Raw genomic sequence first — 20,897 nt, 5'->3', positions numbered from 1 at the left:
AACACATGACAATTGTAGCATAATTGATAGCAATATAAAGTTTTATAAAGAATTGTGGACATAACTGAGCTCCACAGACTTTTCTGGGTCCCACTTTTGTCGTGTATAATATCAGAATAGTTCTTTTTTTTTTTTTTTTCATGTTGTACCTACTTTACAATGACATTGTGAAGATCAGGTATGTAGAGGATACCCTATTTGAGAACCTACATAGTCTCCTCTCCCATAGGAGAGGCAAAAAGGCCTGAGATTTACCCCAACCCCTTTCTCTAGTGGTCCAGTAACTCATTAGTGTGTGAGTACAAAAGTCCAGCTCCTTTTCCCCAAAGCTGAACAAATCTTGAGATGTTATTTATGCTCCAGACCTTTCCCTGGATTGGGCTAAGACTGGAACTTACCTGGAATCACGCCATTGCTTGAATCCTTTCTTCTCCATTTCTTGCTTTACCCACTCCTTGGCTGAATTCTTCTATGAGCTTTCTTAAATTATGAATCTCTTTGAAAATATAAACCAATATTAATTTTATCATCACCCATTTAAGAATCTTCTTTTACTATAACCAGAAATGATATGTTAATAATGGAAATAAATGTGCTTAGTAGCTCAGTTGTGTCTGACTCTTTACCACCCCATGAACTGTGGCCCGCCAGCCTCCTCTGTCCATGAGAATTCTCCAGGCAAGAATACTGGAGAGGGTTGCTGTGCCCTCGTTTAGGGCGTCTTCCCAACCCAGGGATCGAATCCAGGTCTCCCACATTGCAGGTGGTTTCTTTACCATCTGAGACACCGGGGAAGCCCAAGAATATTGGAGTGTGTAGCCTATCCCTTCTCTAGGGGAACTTCCCAACCCAGGAATCGAAGCGGGGTCTCCTGCATTGAAGGAGAATTCTTTACCAGCTGAGCTACCTGGGAAGCCCATGGAAATAAATAGATAACTATATAGTTAAACATATGTTTATAAAGTCCAGTGCAGTTTCTATAAGTTTGTAAAATATATTTCTCAATAATTCTGTAACTCTAAACACAAAAAATATTCACTACTTGCATATATATATATATAGTATGTATATAAAACATTCACAGTTTTCATGCCAACAGAAATTAGTAGCAATGAAATAACTAAAAGCAGGCAAAATCCAAAATATTGCTATTTGTTGTGGAGATATATACATCATTTGAATATATATATATTTTTTCATGTCCACCAATGTGCTGTAGGATTCATGCTTAAGGCCTATAATCCATTTAATGCCCCAGTAAACACCAGTAGGAGGACAACTAAAAACATCCCTGGACACCAAGAGGATTATCTGGCATAATTTATGAAAAAAGTTTGATACTATAGCTACATTTATAAATTGGAGTTTCCACTATCTATAAAAGCATGTATATAGAAGAGATTGAAAGGGTATGCTGAAGTGACAATTATTGTCCTTAGCTAGAGTGATTATAGAAAATTTATATGTTTATTATCCATAAATGTTTAATCAATAAGAGTTAACAGTTTGTATAGCACAGAGATGAGCAGGGTTATATGCTATCAGATGGGAATGGCTTGAATAGTTTTTGCACTTCTCAAATGTTGTTACAGCTCCACATTCATCATTTCTAACATATAAATGATCAGGCTGTATTTCCCTGAAAAATTACTTTCATTCAGCTAAATTAAACTAAAGGTCTTGCTTAAATTTTTATTGTAACCTTCCAAATAAATTTGTTTCACTTCTGAGAGCATCTTAAATGATTTAAATCACCTTATGACCTGCCCAAACTCATCAGGTCTAAAGCTGCTTAAATGTCTTGAGTGTCCCTATATCATAGAAACCACTACCCATGCTTTATCTCTGTTACTCTTATAATAAACTCTTTGAACATTTAATCAATCTGAACCTGTTTGGAATTGAATTCTTTCACCAGCAAATGTTAAGAAACAATTTAAGTGAACTTATTTAATGATACTTTATTGGGCATTTGTAATAGTACATTGGAAATAAAATATTAAAATGATAAATGCATAAAAACCTAACGTTACAGATAATTTTCTTCTCACTTTACTTTTTCTAACCAGCACAAGGAAGAATTAACATTCACAGTCAGCTGTGCAAATTTCTACACTAAAGATGGTCCAGGATTATTTGGCTAGCGTTTACAACTTTTGGATTAAATCTCCTACTGTCTCTCGTCTTCCTTCTCTGTTTGCCTCTTGAACAAACATCCTTCAGTTCAGTTCAGTCGCTCAGTTGTGTCCAACTCTTTGTAACCCCGTAGACTGCAGCAAGCCAGGCCTCCCTGTCCAACACCAACTCCCAGAGTTTACACAAACTCATACCCATTTAGTCGGTGATGCCATCCAGCCATCTCATCCTCTGTTGTCCCTTTCTCCTCCTGCCTTCAATCTTTCCCAGCATCGGGGTCTTTTCCAATGAGTCTTTGCATCAGGTGGCCAAAGTATTGGAGTTTCAGCTGCAGCATCAGTCCTTCCAGTGAATATTCAGGACCGATTTCCTTTAGGATGAACTAGTTAGATCTCCTTGCAGTCCAAGGGACTCTCAAGAGTCTTCTCCAACACCACAGTTCAAAAGCATCAATTCTTCAGCACTCAGCTTTCTTTATAGGCCAACTCTCACATCCATACATGACCACTGGAAAAACCATAGCTTTGACTAGACAGACCTTTTTTGGTAAAGTAATGTCTCTACTTTTTAATATGCTGTCTAGGTTGGTCATAACTTTTCTTCCAAGGAGCAAGCATCTTTTAATTTCATGGCTGCAGTCACCATCTGCAGTGATTTTGGAGCCAAAAAATTAAAGTCTGTCACTGTTTCTACTATTCCCTCATCTATTTTCCACGAAGGGATGGGACCAGATGCCATGATCTAAACTTTCTGAATGTTCAGTTTTCAGCCAACTGTTTCATTCTCCTCTTTCACTTTCATCAAGAAGCTCTTTAGTTCTTCTTTACTTTCTGCCATAAGGGAGGTGTCATCTTCATATCTGAGGTTATTGACATTTCTCCCAGCAATCCTGATTCCAGCTTGTGATTCATCCAGTCCAGCATTTCCCATGATTTACTCTTCATATAAGTTAAATAAGCAGGGTAACAATATATAGCCTTGACATACTCCCTTCCCGATTTGGAACCAGTCTGTTGTTCCATGTCCAGTTCTAACTGTTGCTTCTTGACCTGCATACAGATTTCTCAAGAGGCAGGTCAGGTGGTCTGGTATTCCCATCTCTTGAAGAATTTTTCACAGTTTGTTGTGATCCACACAGTCAAAGGCCTTGGCATAGTCAATAAAGCAGAAGTAGATGCTTTTCTGGAACTCTCTTGCTTTCTCGATGATCCAACAGATGACAATTTGATCTCTGGTTCCTCTGCCTTTTCTAAATCCGGCTTGAACATCTGGAAGTTCACAGTTCATGTACTGTTGATTGGAGTATTGTTGCCTGGAGTACAAGCCAGGTATGTTGCAACAGTACATGTTGCCTGGCTTGGAGAATTTTGAGCATTACTTTGCTAGCTGTTGATTATATTCAGGCTGAACTACATATATATAATTTATTGTGTTATCCAGGAAACTGAGAGACTCTGTTTTTAACACTTAAGCCAGGACAACAGGCAATCTGGGACCATCCTTGGTAAATCAGAGCATATAGTCTTTTGTCAGCATCTCTTAAAAGTTACCCAACTTACTTGGGCTTCCCAGGTGGTGCTAGTGGTAAAGACCCTGCCTGCCAGGGCAGGAGCCTTAAGAGATGTGGGTTTGATTGCTGGGTCAGGAAGATCCCCTGGAGAAGGGCATGGCAACCCACTCCAGTATTCTTGCCTGGAGAATCCCATGGACAGAGGAATCTGGTGGGCTACAGTCCATGGGGTCTCAAATAGTCGGAAACAACTGAAGCAACTTAGCACACAAACTTACAGTAACATAACCAACATATACTTAAGTGAATTGTTTCACTGAAGGGTAGAAGATTGACGAACAGTTGGCATTTGGGGTTCATTCAGTTGGATTTCCTGTAGAATTTCTGAAGTTGGTGTTACATATTTTATTTATATCAAATAATCCACTTCCAGAGGGACACAATAAAAAATCTATCTTGAGAAAGATGTGATCAAAAGGAAAGAATTAAATAGAAAATGAAGCCATTTATTGCCATTTGCTTCCTTTTTCTCATTAGTAAAATTAATAATTTGAATTATTTGGTCATTTTGACCCCTAAAATGAATGCATCTAGGTAAGCCCAGAAATCAATGTAAATTTTTATTCATTTCTAATTTAAAAATGAAGACTTCAAAAATTTTTTTTGTTACTTAGAGTAGTAGTGGGCCCATTGCCTATTTCTGTATGGCACCCAAGCTGCAAATGCTTGTTACAGGCAGACTTAGCTAATAGAGAATACTAAATATTTAGCCCCAGTTATGTAAATTTGTGGAGAAGGAAACAACAACCCCCTCCAGTATTCTTGCCTGAAGAATTCCATGGACAGAGGAGCCTGGTGGTCTACAGTCCATGGGGTCACACAGAGTTGGACATGACTGAAGTGACTTTGTACCCATGCATGTAAATTTGATACCTTGACAAGAATTCCATTAGTAGATTATTATAAAACAATTTATACTTGATTAATATTCTGATGTGAATTCCTTCAGCCAAAAATGTTTGAAAATTTCTTTCTCTTTCACTGCATGAGTTTGATTTTGCCTCTTGACCTACAAAGCCTGCAGTGTTTACTATCTAGCTCTTTGCAGGAAAGTTTTTTAACCCCTGATCTATTGACTTTTGCTATCAATTTTGTTTCATTCACAACAACACACACACAACAACAACAATTTCGAGACATGACTTACTATTAATCTCCTTTGCATTGTCATTGTTTAAATTCAGGTGTGCCCCTGGCTATACCGGCAGCCCAAGCAGCCCTGGAGGCTCCTGCCAAGAATGTGAGTGTGACCCCCATGGCTCACTGCCTGTCCCCTGTGACCCTGTCATGGGGATCTGCACGTGCCGACCTGGAGCCACGGGGCCGAAGTGTGACGGCTGTGAACAGGGGCATGCGCGCGAGGGCATGGAGTGTGTGTGTACGTATACTAACTTGATTATTGGTTCTGGGGGCTTGGTTCCATTTCTATCTCATTTCCAGTGAGAAAGATTGATTTTTTTTTTCTTATTTTTCAATAGCTAGTGTTTCCCTTGTTTTTCAATAGCTACTGCTACTCTTCATTCTCCCTGACACTTTCTGTCCACCTTCTGCTGTTTGCCTGCTGTTTTGTCTCCATCCTGCTGAGCCAAGAACAGCTGAGAAAATCCTCAGCATGCTTAGTCAGTTCATTGAAGACCTACAGCAAAGTTCCCGGAGGCAGATTCTATTTTGTTTTGCCCATCTAAGAGTTTGCAGTTTTACCTAAAGCTGACATTGCCTTTGTGACGGATTAAAGGTCTGGGTTTGTTAAATTTTTTTTAGAATCCTCTTGAATTTGTAATCAAATGGACAGGCACTGTAACCCTTGAAGTGCAACTGGCTTTTCTGAGTTTACATAAATCCATGGGCATCCTTCTTCTTAACTTTCCCTTGCACTACAGAACCTGGAAGCAGTGCAATGACCTTAAGGGTTTCTACTCGCATGTTTCCCTTTGTTTTAATAACTGCTTCTGGATTCAATAATGCCATCCTGAGTGTACATTGACTATCAGTATTAAATATAATTCTTAGATCTTATATAATCTAAAAAGGTTATTCATAAATATAGGGAGGACCATTATACTATGGTATATTCTTTTCCTTGAGGAAATTTATAATATTGGTCTTAATTCTTTCTAACAAATATAAGTAGAAATTATTTAAGTGCTTTTTATTTCAATATTTACGTATTTTAGTGTATTTACATATGCTTGTATTTCTGGTTTTAACATCTTGTGTGTGTCTGAAGCTTAATAACATTTTCACTAGAATTTTTGTTTGTGCTCTAATTTTATGAGTTACCTCAAAACTAAGCCTGGCTTTTTAGATCTGCCAAAAGGTAAAGACTGGGTATATTTAGGAATATAATTTTTAAACTTCTTCTTTTCTGTGTATTTCATATTGCATTTAAAATAAAAATAAATGTCAAGTTTGATGGGAGGAGATAAAGTGTAATATGTAATACACATTAACATTATCATATTCAGTTATTGGTATATACATATTCACTCTTCTTAAGTAAAATGGCATATTTTAATGATAATTGCATGGACTTCCAGTATAATACAACGGGGTTTAATATTGTTATTAAAGTTAAGTATTAACATGGAGATATTCAACTAAATAATACATATTCATAACCTAAATGTTAATCTAACAGACCTTGAATTTTAAATTAATTAATTTTCTAGGGGTGAGATCAGAAAAATCTGATCTCTTTTTCTATGAGTTCATGGTTTGTTTGCTTTCTATCTTGTTGTATTGATGTCTATGTATGTTTTTGTACCAGTACCATATTCTTTTGATAAATGTAGCTCTGTAGTATAGTCTAAAGTCAGGGAGCATGATCCCTCCAGCTCTGGTCTTTCACAAAATTATATTGGCCCTTTAGAGTCTTTTGTTTTTCCATACAAATTTTATAATTATTTTTTCTAATTCTGTGGAAAATGTCATTGTATTTTGATAGGGATTGCACTGAATCTGTAGATTGCCTTGCCTAGTATGGTCATTTAAGCAATATTTATCCTTCCAATCCATAAGCACAGTATATCTTTCCATTTTTTGTGCTGTCTTCAATTTTTTTTAATCAATGTCATATATTTTTACAAGTAGAAGCCTTTTATCTCTTTAGATTTATTCTTTTTGATGCATTTGTAAATGGGATTGTTTTCTTAATTTCTCTTCTCATAGTTTGTAGTTAGGGTACAGAAACACAACAGATTTCTGGATATTAATTTTGTATCCTGCCACTTGACTGAATTCATTAATGAGTTCAAATAGTTTTTTGCCAGTGTCTTTAGGATTTTCTATATAAAGCATCATGTCATCTGCGAATAGTGATAGTTTTACTTCTTCCTTTCCTTCTTTCTAAATCCTTAAGCTAACTTAGAGCAAGAAACCAAAGAATGGATTCACCTAGTACATTGATCTGCTGGTCCTGTTTTGTCACATATGACTATAGTAGAATTTTATAATGCTCATGAGTGAGAGTGGATGAAGTAGCTTGATTCTGGCAAGAGAATATTTATGTAGTAAGAAAAGTGTCCTCTGATACAAATAAAACCTTCTTCAGAGCCTGGAGACCATGTTACTTCAATGAAGAAAAGAGATAAAATAGTGCTGTTAATCTGTGCTGACTATAAAAATAAGATGTTTGTCACATTTGATAGAAATAAGTTAAAACTCAAATCATTAGTAGCATGTATTGTATAGTTAGTTTTTCTCTCTTTGGCTGATTCTTTAGAAAATACAGTTTAATTTGGCCCACATCCTGGATGTGTATATTTTTTTAAAAAATGCACCAGGAAATGATCATTGCAGTATCTCAGGTGAGCCACATATGGGTAGAAAGAATTTATGCACTCTCTGTAGAGTTTATGCTCTTCAGTCAGTCAGTGAGTTCAGTCGCTCAGTCATGTCTGACTCTGTGTCCCCATGGACTGCAGCATGCCAGGATTCCCTGTCCTTCACCAACTCCAAGAGCTTCCTGAAACTCATGTCCATTGAGTCAGTGAGGCCATCAAGCCATCTCATCCTGTGTCATCCCCTTCTCCTCCCACCTTCAGTCTTCCCCAGCATCAGAATCTTTCCAGTGAGTCAGATCTTCACATCAGGTGGCCAAAGTATTGGAGTTTCAGCTTCAGCATCAGTCCTTCCAATGAATATTCAGGACTGATTTCCCTTAGGATTGACTGGTTGGATCTCCTTGCAGTCCAAGGGACTCTCAGGAGTCTTCTCCAACACCATATTTGAGAAGCATCAATTCTTTGGTGCTCAGCTTTCTTTATGATCCAACTCTCACATCCATACATGACTACTGGAAAAACCATAGCTTTGACTAGACGGACCTTTGTCAGCATAATAATGTCTCTGCTTTTGAATACACTGTCTAGGTTTGTCACAGCTTTGCTTCCAAGGAGTAAGCATCTTCTCATTTCATGGCTACAGTCACCATCTGCAGTGATTTTGGAGGCCAAGAAAAGAAAGTCTGTCACTATTTCCATTGTTTCCCCATCTATTTGCCATGAAGTGATGGCAAGATTATATGTCATAATCTTAGTTTTTTGATGTTGAGTTTTAAACCAACTTTTTCACTGTCCTCTTTCACTTTCGAGAGGCTCTTTAGTTCTTCTTTGCTTTCTGCCATAAGTGTGGTGTCATATGCATATCTGACGTTATTGACATTTCTCCCAGCAATCTTGATTCCAGCTTGTGCTTCATCCAGCCTGGCATTTCACCAGATGTACTCTGCATGTAAGTTAAATTTAAGCAGGGTGACAACATACAGACTTGATGTACTCCTTTCCCAATTTGGAATCAGTCTGTTGTTCCATGTCTGGTTCTAACTATTGCTTATGCTCTTAATTTATTTAACAAATAAATTACCTAGGCATGACCTACACATGATCATTGTAGTATCTCAGGTGAACTGCATATTGTTGGAAATAATTTATATATTCCCTGTATAGTTTATGCTCTTAATTTATTTAGCGAATAATTTTAAATTATGCTGTAAAGAAGACAGAGAAAATGCAGAAATCATGAAAGAGCTTTCCTTGACTACCTACTTTTCAAAAAAAAAAAAAAAATTTGTAGCTGGCACAGATAATTGCCAGTGAGCAAGCTAGGGTTTCAGAATTTTCTGATAACTCAGTGGTAAAGAATCCACCTGCCAATGTAGAAGTCATAGGTTCGATTCCTGGGTCAGAAAGAGTCCCTGGAGAAGGAAATGGCAATCCACTCCAGTATTCCTACCTGGGAAATCCAACAGAGGAGCCTGGCAGGCTACAGTCCATGGGGTCACAAAAGAGTCAGACATGACTTACCAACTAAACAACTACAAGAAAGGTAGGGTTTTATTGGATCCAAAATATAGTAGTGAATTTCTTGTAGGACACAGCTATTTTATATAGGGACATTCCATTACTATCATGAAGAATTTACACAAATAATCTGTGCCCTTATTAGGAGATACCAGAATTTATCATAATTATCCAGATTCAATCTACCAACATTATCAACCCCACAAGCCAACTAATACTCAGGCATACCTAACCATTGTGTCTGTCTTCAATCTCAGGCATCCCCTAAAGCCCCTTTCACCCAACATGGTTCAATTCTTTAGCAATTCACCCATATTGAAAGACTACCATTTGTCAGAAATGACAGTAAGCACTTAATTTTTGCAACATCCCCACATGTTATTTTTTAACATCAGTGTGATTTTTTAAAACCTGAATTTAGATGATTTAAGTCACTTCTCCAAGGTTCACCCTGACTATTCAACAGAGTTGTGGTTTGAACGTAGGTCTGTCTTGCAAATATTACTTTCTTAACCTCTCCGCTGATTGTTAATCTGAGACACAAAGAGCAAACATGGTTTTCCCAATATAGTCAACATTAGTTAATTCAATTCATTATTCATTTACTTCTTCTGGGCTTAAAGCCCATGTTCCCTCAAGAAAGAATAAAGATAAGATGGGCTAAAAAAATAAAATGAAAAAAAATTTAATATATGTAAAGTCAATAGGTACATCGGAGAAGGCAATGGCACCCTACTCCAGTACTCTTGCCTGGAAAATCCCATGGATGGAGGAGGAGCCTGGTGGGCTGCAGTCCACGGGGTCGCTAAGAGTCGGACACGACTGAGCAACTTCATTTTCACTTTTCACTTTCATGCATTGGAGAAGGAAATGGCAACCCACTCCAGTGTTCTTGCCTGGAGATTCCCAGGGATGGCAGAGCCTGGTGGGCTGCCGTCTATGGGGTTGCACAGAGTCGGACACGATCGAAGCGACACAGCAGTAGCTGCAGCAGCAGCAGCAGCAGCAGTAGGTACATACATTTTTTTTCCTCTGCTAACCATTGAGACTCTCTAAGATTTAAAACATTGTGGTAGTTATGGTAGATTCTTATTCATCAGAGATTGCCAAGTGAAGTCCTTGCAGTCCCTCCATGCAGGTGAAAAGACACAATAACTGGCACTCAGATTTCTTTAAGGCCTTTGTATTTTTTTCCTAATGAGACTAACTGGAGACAGCTCTGTAGTGTGTTCTTCCTTTTAGACACTGATGAGTCCTGAATAGATCTTATTGGAGTTCCCAAATGAGAGCCTCTCCTTAGTGAGTTGCTGCTGCTGCTGCTGCATCACTTCAGTCATGTCCGACTCTGTGCAACCCCATAGACGGCAGCTCACCAGGCTCCCCTGTCCCTGGGATTCTCCAGGCAAGAACACTGGAGTGGGTTGCCATTTCCTTCTCCAATGTGTGAAAGTGAAAAGTCAAAGTGAAGTCGCTCAGTTGTGTATGACTCCTAGTGACCCCATGGACTGCAGCCTACCAGCCTCCTCTGTCCTTGGGATTTTCCAGGCAAGAGTATTGGAGTGGGGTGCCATTGCCTTCTCCACCTTAGTGAGTTAGGTTAATACAAATCCAACCTCTTTTTTCAGCCTCATTTGTAATTTATATGTCATTTTATAAAATGAGACCAACCACCTGCCTTTCTGAAACTTGAGACTGAGCAAGAAAACCATTGTTTATTTAATAGTAAAGTTTTATATTGGAAAACACAAAATTTGGATCTGTTTATGTCCTATTTGGGGCTCCCCTGGTGGCTGAAGTGGTAAAGAATCTGTAATGCAGGAGACCAGGTTCGGTCCCTGGGATGGGAAGATCCCCTGGAGAAGGGAATGGCAACCCACTCCAGCATTCTTGCCTAGGGAATTCCATGGACAGAGAAGCCTGGTGGACTACAGTCCATGGGGTCACAAGAGTCTAGACTAGTAGTTAACACTGAGCAACTCATGTGATGTTGAAAATAGATTATGAGTGGTGTAGTAAAATACATTACTCTCTTAAAGAACAGAAATCAAAATTAGTAGCTATTGGCAAGATGTCATTCCATAAAGAGTGCCTGAAATATTTTATAAATATCAAATTGATGCTTTCTATTTATATTCAATATGTATGAAATATTAGGAGTATATCAGCACTTATTTATAGTTACAAATTATCTAAAATATAAAATTTAAGATGATGCTTAAGCAAAGCACTGTGACTGTAGCTATTTTTCTCATCTTTAAAATTAGGGCATTAAGAGTACTCACTTCATAGAATTTCTGTGAACATTGGATGAGATAATGAAGTCAAGACACAACATATTGTCTGCCATATAATGGATGTTGTGTAGATAAAAGCTATTGTCCCATTATTACATGTAGTAGTTTCAAAGCTTCCCTTTGTTTTTTGAAGAGATACACCATACTTGAACCATATTGAAAGTGAAAGTTAAGCAAAGCTAACATTGCAAAAGCAATCATGAACTGTTTTTACCTCATAAGGTAAGCCTAGCTAAATATTATAACACACTAACTCTGTAAAATACGCACTTTCCAGACACTTGGTAAAACCCAAGGTTTGAAGTCTTTTCCTACCTTAGTCTCGTTGTTGTTGCTCAGTGATTCAGTTGTGTCAGACTCTTTGCGACCCCATGGACAGCAGCACACCAGACTTCCCTGTCCTTCACCAACTCTCAGAGCTTGCTCAACTCCTGTCTGTTGAGTCGGTGATGCCATCCAACCGTCTGGTCATCTGTCTTCCCCCTCTCCTCCTGCCTTCAATCTGGACCGACATCAGGGTCTTTTCCAATGAATCGGCTCTTCGCATCAGGTGGCCAAAGTATTGGAACTTCAGCTTCAGCATCAGTACTTCCAAAGAATATTCAGGGTTGATCTCCTTTAGGACTGACTGGTTGTATCTCCTGGCAGTCCAAGGGACTCTCAGGGGTCTTCTCCAACATCACAGTTTGAAAGAATCAATTCTTTGGCACTCAGTCTTCTTTATGGTCCAGCTCTCACATCCATACATGACTACTGGAAAAACCATAGCTTTGACTAGACAGACCTTTGTTGGCAAAGTGATGTCTTTATATAGATTATTGTCTTTATTTTATTGAAATGTTGTTGGTTTACAATGGCAAGTCAGTTTCAGGTGTACAGCACAGTGCTTCAGTTTATTGTTGTTGTTTAGACACTAAGCCATATCCAGCTCTTTTGAGACCCCACAGACTGCAGTCCACCAGGCTCCTCTGTCCATGGGATTTCCCAGGCAAGAATACTAGAGTGGGTTGCCATTTCCTTCTCCAGGGGATCTTCCCAACCCAGGGATTAAACCTATATCTCCTGCTTTGCAGGCAGATTCTTTACTACTGAGCCACCATGGAAGCCCATGATTCAGTTTATATATATATGTATAAAATACATATAAAATATGAATCTTTTTTATCTTTTCCCTTACAGGTTATTGTTGAGTATAATTCCCTGTGCTATATAGTAGGTCTTTGTTTTAGTTATTTTATTTGGACTATTACTTTTAATAGCCAGCTGTTAGCAAGAATCTATCACAGTAATGCAGAGGCCTTCATATATTATCACTAGAGCACTGCAGTACTCTTATACTCAAAGATGATTAGTAATACCAGTTAGTATATATGTTCCATATATATGAGAGCAGGGACAAAATAGTGGAAGTGGTTGATCACTGTAAAGAAAATGAGACTTTCTATAATGAAAGATGATGAAAAACCATCAGTTGACCTTCATTTGCTATTTAATGAATGAGGTTTTGTTTGTTAGACTTGTGATCACCCTCCATCCTAGCCTTTTAAATACCATCCTCCATCTGTCTCTATTTAATCCCCAAGTCCTAATTCCTATTCAAAGACCAGTATGGCACAGTGGCAAAGAATCTGCCTGCCAATGCAGGAAAAACAAGAGACATGGGTTTGATCCCTGGGTTGGGAAGGTCCCCTAGAGTAGGAAATGGCAACCCACTCTATTATTCTTGTCTGTGAAATGCCATGGACAGAGGAGCCTGGTGGGCTACAGGCCATGGGGTTGCAAAGAGTGGAACATGACTAATCACACACATACATGTCTACTATAGTTTTCTGTAATTAAACCAGGGCATGTTATTCAAATCCAGGCATCAGAGTAGCTATAAAAGTAATTGCTGTTCACCTTCCTTTCACCTTTATTGCACCTGTTTTGTTTGAGAAACATGTTTTGAGTTTCTTGTTGCCAGTGTCCTTGACCTACGTTCAGGCTAAAAATGTAGAACAGCAACTATCACTGATTCCAGATGATTTTCTTACTGGCTGTCAAGTCTCAGTAGTTTGTGTATCATGTTGCAAAAGCCATTCCATTAATAGATTGAGGAGTTGTGTTGTTGATCTGTCATACAGAAGAGGTGGATCACTATTTAATTTTCAGTCAGGCTTTGTGAGTAAATGCTATTTGATTACAATTTTCACTCTGCAAGATCCAGGAAGTTGATTAACCTTGAAGAAAAATTGATCACACTACATTAAAGTTAGAAGTCTTATAAATGAGATAGTCTAGTCACCTTCTCCTATTTTATGGTATCTCTGAAACACACCATCTCCTAACGCAAGGAAGCATGCTATTATGAAGTGTTTATAGAGGCTTTGAATTCTGGCTGGCCACATTAAAGTTGTGTAACATTTGATTTGTTAACTTTTCTATGTCTCATTTCATTATCCATAAAATCCTTGTGCATTAGGTGACAAGTCTAAGCATAATAGATGTTCAGTAAATTCTAGCCATTCTTATCATCGTGGTTATCATTTGACTATTTTTTTCAAAAGCATGATGTTTTGTGCAGCTCCTCCATTTCTGATGAGATATGCTAAATTCTGGGGTTTTTAATAATTAATTCTAGGCTCTTCAAGTCACAGAAAACCCCTTTTATAATCACCTTATATTTTCTCTTCTCTTTAAGTCCTTCAAATACATTATTTATGGATTTGTAAACACTGTGACTGTAGCTATTTTCCTCATCTTTAAAATTAGGGCATTAAGAGTACTCCATAGAATTTCTGTGAACGTTGGATGAGATAATAAAGTCAAAACACAACATATTGTCTGCCATATAATGAATGTTGTGTAGATAAAAGCTATTGTCCCAGTATTACGTGTAGTAGTTTCAAAGCTTCCCTTTGTGTTTTTGAAGAGATAACACCATACTTGAACCATATTGAAAGTGAAAGTCACTCAGTCATGTCTGACTCTTTGTGACCCCATGAACTATACAGACCATGGAATTCTCCAAGCCAGAATACTGGAGTGGGTAGCTATTCCCTTCTCCAGGGGATCTTCCCAACCCAGGGATCGAACCCAGGTCTTCTGCATTGCAGGTGGATTCTTTACCAGCTGAGCCACAAAGGAAGCCCAAGAATACTGGAGTGGGCAGCCTATCCCTTCTCCAGCAGATCTTACCAACCCAGGAATTGAACTGGGGTCTCCTGCATTGCAGGTGGATTCTTTGCCAACTGAACTATCAGGGAAGCCCAAGAACCATATTGAACTTATTTTAAATATATATTTATGTACATAATTTTATTTAATATTTATATACCTCACAACTTGTCACATGAATAAATTATCAGCCTCATCCAAAATCTACAGAAAATCTTTCCCTCTATTCAGAGAACTAACAGGCAAAAGAAAAGGCCTTGAAGCCACATTCTTATTTTAGAAGATATTTATCTGTAAATAATATAGAATAACTGAATTCATTTAAAGTCTCAAATAAATGCTAATATAAAACTTTCTTCTTGAAGAGGAAAGAGAGAAACATAAAATCCATAACCAGAAACTTTCCTGGTGGTCCAGTGTCTAAGACTCCTTGCTCCCAAGTCAGGGGGCCTGAGTTCAGTCCCTGGTCAGGGAACTAGCTCCCACGTGCACAAAGCTACATGCTGCAACTGAAAGATCCCATGTGCTGCAACTGAGACCCAGCACAGCCAAATAAATAAATTAAAAAAATTTTTTAATCCATATATAACAGACAAGCAATGGCCTTAATGTAGAAGAACTAAATTAAAACACACATTAACACACAGCTTTTTTCTTTTGTTAGAAATGTGTATTTACTCATTTTATCCCTATTTGCTTAGAGTGGACAGTTTGTGTATCTTTACCTAAAATTGGTTAATAGGTTTGGCCTTTTTAAAAATATGCAGTGCTCTCATTTCAGCTTCAGATTATTTGGTTTGGATGTGGTGGGTGAATTTTTTGTGACAGTAAGCCAGTGCTTATTATGCATGGGGGACTCTAGTAGAAATGCAATATTTTGTACTAATTGCTAACGGAACGATCTGTAATTTCAGCTGCATGATTTGCCCCTTACATGTGCCCAGCTATAACAATCTGAATTTAGTACTGCATTTGTTAATATTAGACACAAATTTATCCTGACACTTTCATAAGCAAAGCCTCAGAAACATTTAGTCATGTAAAATATAATCATAGTCTTAAAATATTTGCTTTTTGCTCCCATGCATTTCAGGCAGAGTCTCATTTTATAACTTATCTCTATTGCTTAACAGGAGAATGGTTTGGAGAGGTTCCCTGGGGATCTTGATTATATGATAGGTGTTATGAGTAGTTACTGGACCCTTATCAAAGAACAATGTTTATGTAATGTGAATATTCCTTGTCTCTATATACACTTCAGATCTTCCCTATCGTACTGAATTAAATGTGGTTTTAATTTGCATCCCATTTCCAGTGTTTGTTGCCAGACATTTCAGACTTTTTGAGGACAAATGAAAGTAGCTTGTGGTGTAAGTTAAATATTTTGTGAAAGGATAAAATTAGCAAACCATTATGTAAAGGGCACGTTTCCCCATGCGTTTGTCTTATAACTGCATGAACTAGACTTGTACAGAAGCTTTGGAAAAACCCCATAGCTGTCGTATTCATAAGTCTTTCTGACCCATTTGGATATGTGTTAGTATATTACTTGAAGCATACTATAAAACTTAGCCTTCACTTATGGAAATGTGCTTGTACTTTGTTCCCCCAAAAGCAAATACAGAGAGCATAAGACATAGTGTAATAATAGACCTTTGGACACAGAGACATAAAATGGAATTATGAGTCCTTGAAAGAGCAATTAAATACATTTTCATTTCAACAACGGAAGATGAGGAACCAAAACAGATGGACAGGGGGTAGAATAAATGAGAGAAAAATCCGTATTCATCATGCCTCTTGGCATTCTAGCTCACCAATTTAGTCTGCAGTGTTTTACAGTAAATCAGATCTAGTTCTGCATTCCAGCCCCTGATTTATGCTTGTATGAAGTAAAAACTGAAATTACTGAGAAAACTTTTCCCTGGAAGTTTCTGGAACCATCAGTGAGGAGCCTCAAGCCATACCATTATCAATGAGCTGACTCAATTCCTCTTAGCAATGGGTAGGTTATAAATTCTAAATAAGTTAGAGAAAGAACTAGCAATGTATTCTGAAGAACACCCTACCCTAAAAAGCATAGTGAAATGTCATATTATCAAGTATCTTTCAAGATCTTGAAAGTGAAAAAGAGCACACTGCTTGCTTCTATCCTGAGAACATCTGCCCAAAATACATGTTCACTAGAGGTTGAATGGGACTTTTAAAATGGTGATAACTCTGTGATCTTCTCCAAAATATTTTTTCCCTCCTTTCACAAAGATAGTAGTAAACAAATATTTGTTGATTGCTTACTATGTGCAAGACACTTTCTTAGGCACTGTGACCAAAGCTGATTAAGGTCCCTTCTCTGGTGATAGAGAAACAATATAAAAATGCCTAAAATGAAAAGATAGCTTATACGTGCATGAGTGTTAAGATAATAAGACAAAGGGAATACAATAGTGATGTATGAGGACAGTAATTTCAGAGTCATCAGGGCTGACTCCTCCAAGGAAGTAACACTTGAGCCCTGGCCCTGATTCTCCAGGAGTCACATAGGTGAAGATGAAGAAAGAAGTGTTCTCGACAGAGGAGACAGCAAGTAAAATGACCTCTTTCTTCTAAACCCTATCTCCCTTTAGGATAGAGAATCTGTAGTTTGTCATCTGGCCCAGTGATTCTAAACTCTGCTATATGATAGAATCATCTGGTATCTTTTAAATGTACTGATGCCTGGGCCTTACCACAAACCCATCAAATCAGAGTCTCTGGAGGTGGCTAGGGGAAACGCTAGACATCTATATTTTTGTAAATGGCCACGATTCGAATATGCAGCAAGATCGAGAGCCACTGACCCACAGCAATGCATCTCAAACATTAACATGCAGAGATCACATGGGAATCTTTCTGAAATGTAGATTCTGATTCACTGGATCTGGGATAGGGCCCAAGATCCTAATAAGCTCCCAGGTGATGTGATACAGTAGTTATCCAACGTGTGGTGCCCAGGACCAGAGAATTAATATTCACCTGGAAGCTTGTTAGAAAAGCACATGCTTAGTCAGAGAATCAGAAACCAGACCATTCAGTCACCTCTCAAATCAGAAATGCTAGGGGTATGGCCCAGCCTTCTGTAATTTAAGAAAGCCCTTCAGATGCCTCTGAAACCCATTCAAGTTTGAGGACTAAACTGGGTCTTGGTGTTCAGACAGAGTCAATTTGGTACCTAACTGTGTTCTGGGCTGTGTGTTCCATGATTGTTTCACATTAACAGGCCTGTTGAAACTTCTCAAGCACTTACCATTGAGCTGAGAGTTTGAGGCCACAGCCTTCTCTTCCTTTTACTTAGTTTCCATTTAAAGCAAATCCTCTCTCTTTCTGGGTTGAAGAGAAAGAGATCCAGCTCTAGTTTGTCAGACCTCACTTCTTGCTTCCAAAGCCTCTGTGTTCACTCAGCTTGCCAGGCACCAGGAGCTTAGAGCACCCCTGCAGGTGACGCTCCCCATTTACCGGTGTCACCTGCAAAGAGCTGATACATTATAGCCCTGCTAGGGCAGTATAGTCCCTGTGAAGGGATATTGTGACTCATGTCTAACTGCCATCCTATCAAAAAATCACTCTCTGTACTACTTCTTTGTTTACAAGCATCAGTTAATGGTTTTATCTCCATTGGGCAGCTCAAGGGAGTTTAGTTTAGAGAACTAATTGAATCCTTGCCAGTTTGGGGCATGAGGCAAAACAGCTCCAGATCTCAGTATTTTTCATGGTATGTATTTTCCTCTCTTTTAACATGTGTGTAGTTTTGATACCTCCATATGCAGAATGTAAGCTAGAAATTGTATCTATATGCTGATCACTTATGGTGAACAATGTCAGATTCGTGATCTCCAAAGAAGATCTAGCTTCAGGATCAGGGACCAGGCTTGATCACTCAAGATCTTTTGTATAGACAGAGTTTTATTAAAGTATAAAAAGGGACAGAGAAAGCTTCTGACATAGACATCAGAAGGGGTATGGAGAGTGCCCCACTTGCTAGTCTTAGCAAGAGAGCTATATACTTTTTCAATTGGTTATTACAGTAAATCAAAAGAATGTCTCAGGATTGTAAGGGTCTTACCAGACCCACTCCAACAATATACATTTTAAGATGACAGGATTAGTCAGAAGGTTCTCAAGAAGGAAAAACATGTCCTCAAGCAGGCTACATTGTTGTTATATAATCACTGGTACAAAGTTTAAGGAAAAACGTCCTTGAGCAAGATGAGTTGTTTTGTTATATAATCATCAGCTCTGGGCTTAAAGAAAAAAACATTTGTCATTTTCTCCTCCTCAAGATCCCCAGACCCCTTTCTCCTCAGGGACCCTGGACTTCTTATCAACCTACCTAAGAAATGACTCTCTCAATACATGGATACATATCATAAATATGGTAGCACATGCTTCTTGGCATGGAGAAGCTACACCTCACTTCTCTGATGGGCAAAGAGTGAAAAAAAAATTGAACTAAAAATCCAAACTGAATAGGTACATTTTATAGTCTCCAAAAGAATCAACATATTTTAATTTTAGAAATTGTACTATTTATGAGTTAGTATGATAGTGGTGAAGAAACCTTTTTTTTTCTCTCTACTACCATCCAGACCTCTTCCACCCCTACCAACTTTGAATAGTCCCTCTTTCTAATCATTGACAAAATATATAGGTAGAACACTAGCACTCTTTGCTACTTCAAGAATAACGTTTTCCTGACTTTCGGCAGTTATTTATCCACAGGACAGGGTTAGGTTAATCATAAAGTAGAAATCTGTGGGACTGCATCTAATCGTGAGTGATAACACACTGGGTGACTAAAGAGGAGTAGTTGGCAAATATGTAAGTAAGTAAGTGAATAAATAAGTAAATAAATAGATTTCATCAGGAGGGGAAATAAAACCACAAATTTTAAAGAGAAGAGTTCTTTTGACTTGTTAAAAAAAACTCCTTATCAATAGAAGTTAAGCTAAAGAGTCATACAGTTTTTGCATATTTAACACATGAAGCATGTGGAGACCCAATTGCTACAGATTCTCCACAGCTCTATCTAAGGGACCAATCTATACATTTTTAGATTCCAAAGCATATTTTATTCCCAATTATGGATTTTCTGTACACTGATCAGGTGGCATTTCTGGGGTATTTATAAATGCTGTATTCCAGGTCTTACATCTTCTTTAATACTTAGGCAATGCACTCATTTCCTCTCAAAATCCATTGGCTCCTCTTCTCTGGTTCCTCAGTTTATATCATCATCCACATCTCAGATTCTGGGTGACACGCATGTCTGCTCTTTTGTTGTTGTTTTCATCTTTTAAAAGTGTTAATTATTTGAGATGAGAAACATCATCTTTCTCAGAAGGATACTTAGCCCATAAAATATTTCATAGCTGAAATCTTTGCACATCTGTCTGGGATGCTTAGCAGAAGTCATTATTCTTTGCCATTTCCCTCTCACAGTTTGTGGAGATGAATGCACCGGCCTTCTTCTCGGTGACTTGGCTCGCCTGGAGCAGATGGCCACAAGCATCAACCTCACTGGCCCTCTGCCCGCTCCATATAAAGTTCTGTATGGTCTTGAAAATATGACTCAGGAACTCAAGGTAGGTTGGAGTGGTAACAGCAAAAGTTGGGATAAAAGATGACAGAAGTTTCCCCAGGGGGGAATTGCCCTAATTGGTAAATGCACTTCCCATTGTCCCAAATTAAGGCAGGCTGCTGTTAGGGAAATTCAGAGGCTTTCTAAACCAATGTTTTTCAAACTTGAGAACTACAATTTACTGATTGCTCTTAAGGGAAAAGAGGCTCATGTACCCCCAGTGTTTGGCCTAAATCAATTTTATTACATTCGTTAAGTATGTGCAAACATAAAATCAGATATGAACTCCTTATACTTAATAGCTCTATAAAATCAAAACAAATTAATTCTTTCAAAAGTCTTAAAAACCAATAAAATTCAAATTAAAAACATTAATATAAAGTAACATGATTTTTGCTGAATGCAAATTGCTACTTACAACAAGAGTATGTTACTGACTACTTCCACGCAGGTTCTTTCATCAGCATGTGACATGTGGTAATTCAGTTCTACCTTTCCATAATTTGAACTAGAGAATCCCTTGTGAGAGGACCTGAAATGACATTTGGCATCATTTGACAAGTTTGCATGATTTATATGCTCAGTCTGCCCTGTGATCAAACAGGCATGCAAATGTAGGCGCTGAGATCTGGTGGTTGTGTGAATCTCTCAGGTTCCCAGCCGAGGTTCCAGAAATGCTTGCATTAACATTTAAGTTTACTATCAAAATGAAAACACAAGGTGAACATTTTGTACTGGAGAATGAGGAGACATTTGAAAGTACTTCAACAGGAACTATTTTTGTTGCAGAGGAAACCCCATTCTAAGACATTGTTACAGCTTTCAGT

The 20,897-nt window shown here is 38.1% G+C and overlaps 1 protein-coding gene across 3 annotated transcripts in view; it reads left to right on the top strand.

Moving 5' to 3' along the window:
- Positions 1 to 20,897, top strand: part of LAMA2 (laminin subunit alpha 2) — a 708,999-nt gene that overhangs the window by 518,741 nt on the left and 169,361 nt on the right. For all 3 annotated transcript variants that reach the window (XM_025294565.3, XM_025294564.3, XM_044924246.2), the window contains 2 exons: positions 4,891 to 5,084; positions 19,932 to 20,074. In XM_025294565.3, the coding sequence (XP_025150350.3) occupies positions 4,891 to 5,084; positions 19,932 to 20,074 (337 nt within the window). The remainder of the gene's footprint in view (positions 1 to 4,890; positions 5,085 to 19,931; positions 20,075 to 20,897) is intronic.

This window comes from Bubalus bubalis, chromosome 10 (assembly GCF_019923935.1).
Source record: "Bubalus bubalis isolate 160015118507 breed Murrah chromosome 10, NDDB_SH_1, whole genome shotgun sequence".
NCBI lineage: Eukaryota > Metazoa > Chordata > Mammalia > Artiodactyla > Bovidae > Bubalus > Bubalus bubalis.
The sequence above is the reverse complement of the archived record's forward strand: the minus strand, read 5'-3'. Positions and strand labels throughout refer to the sequence as shown.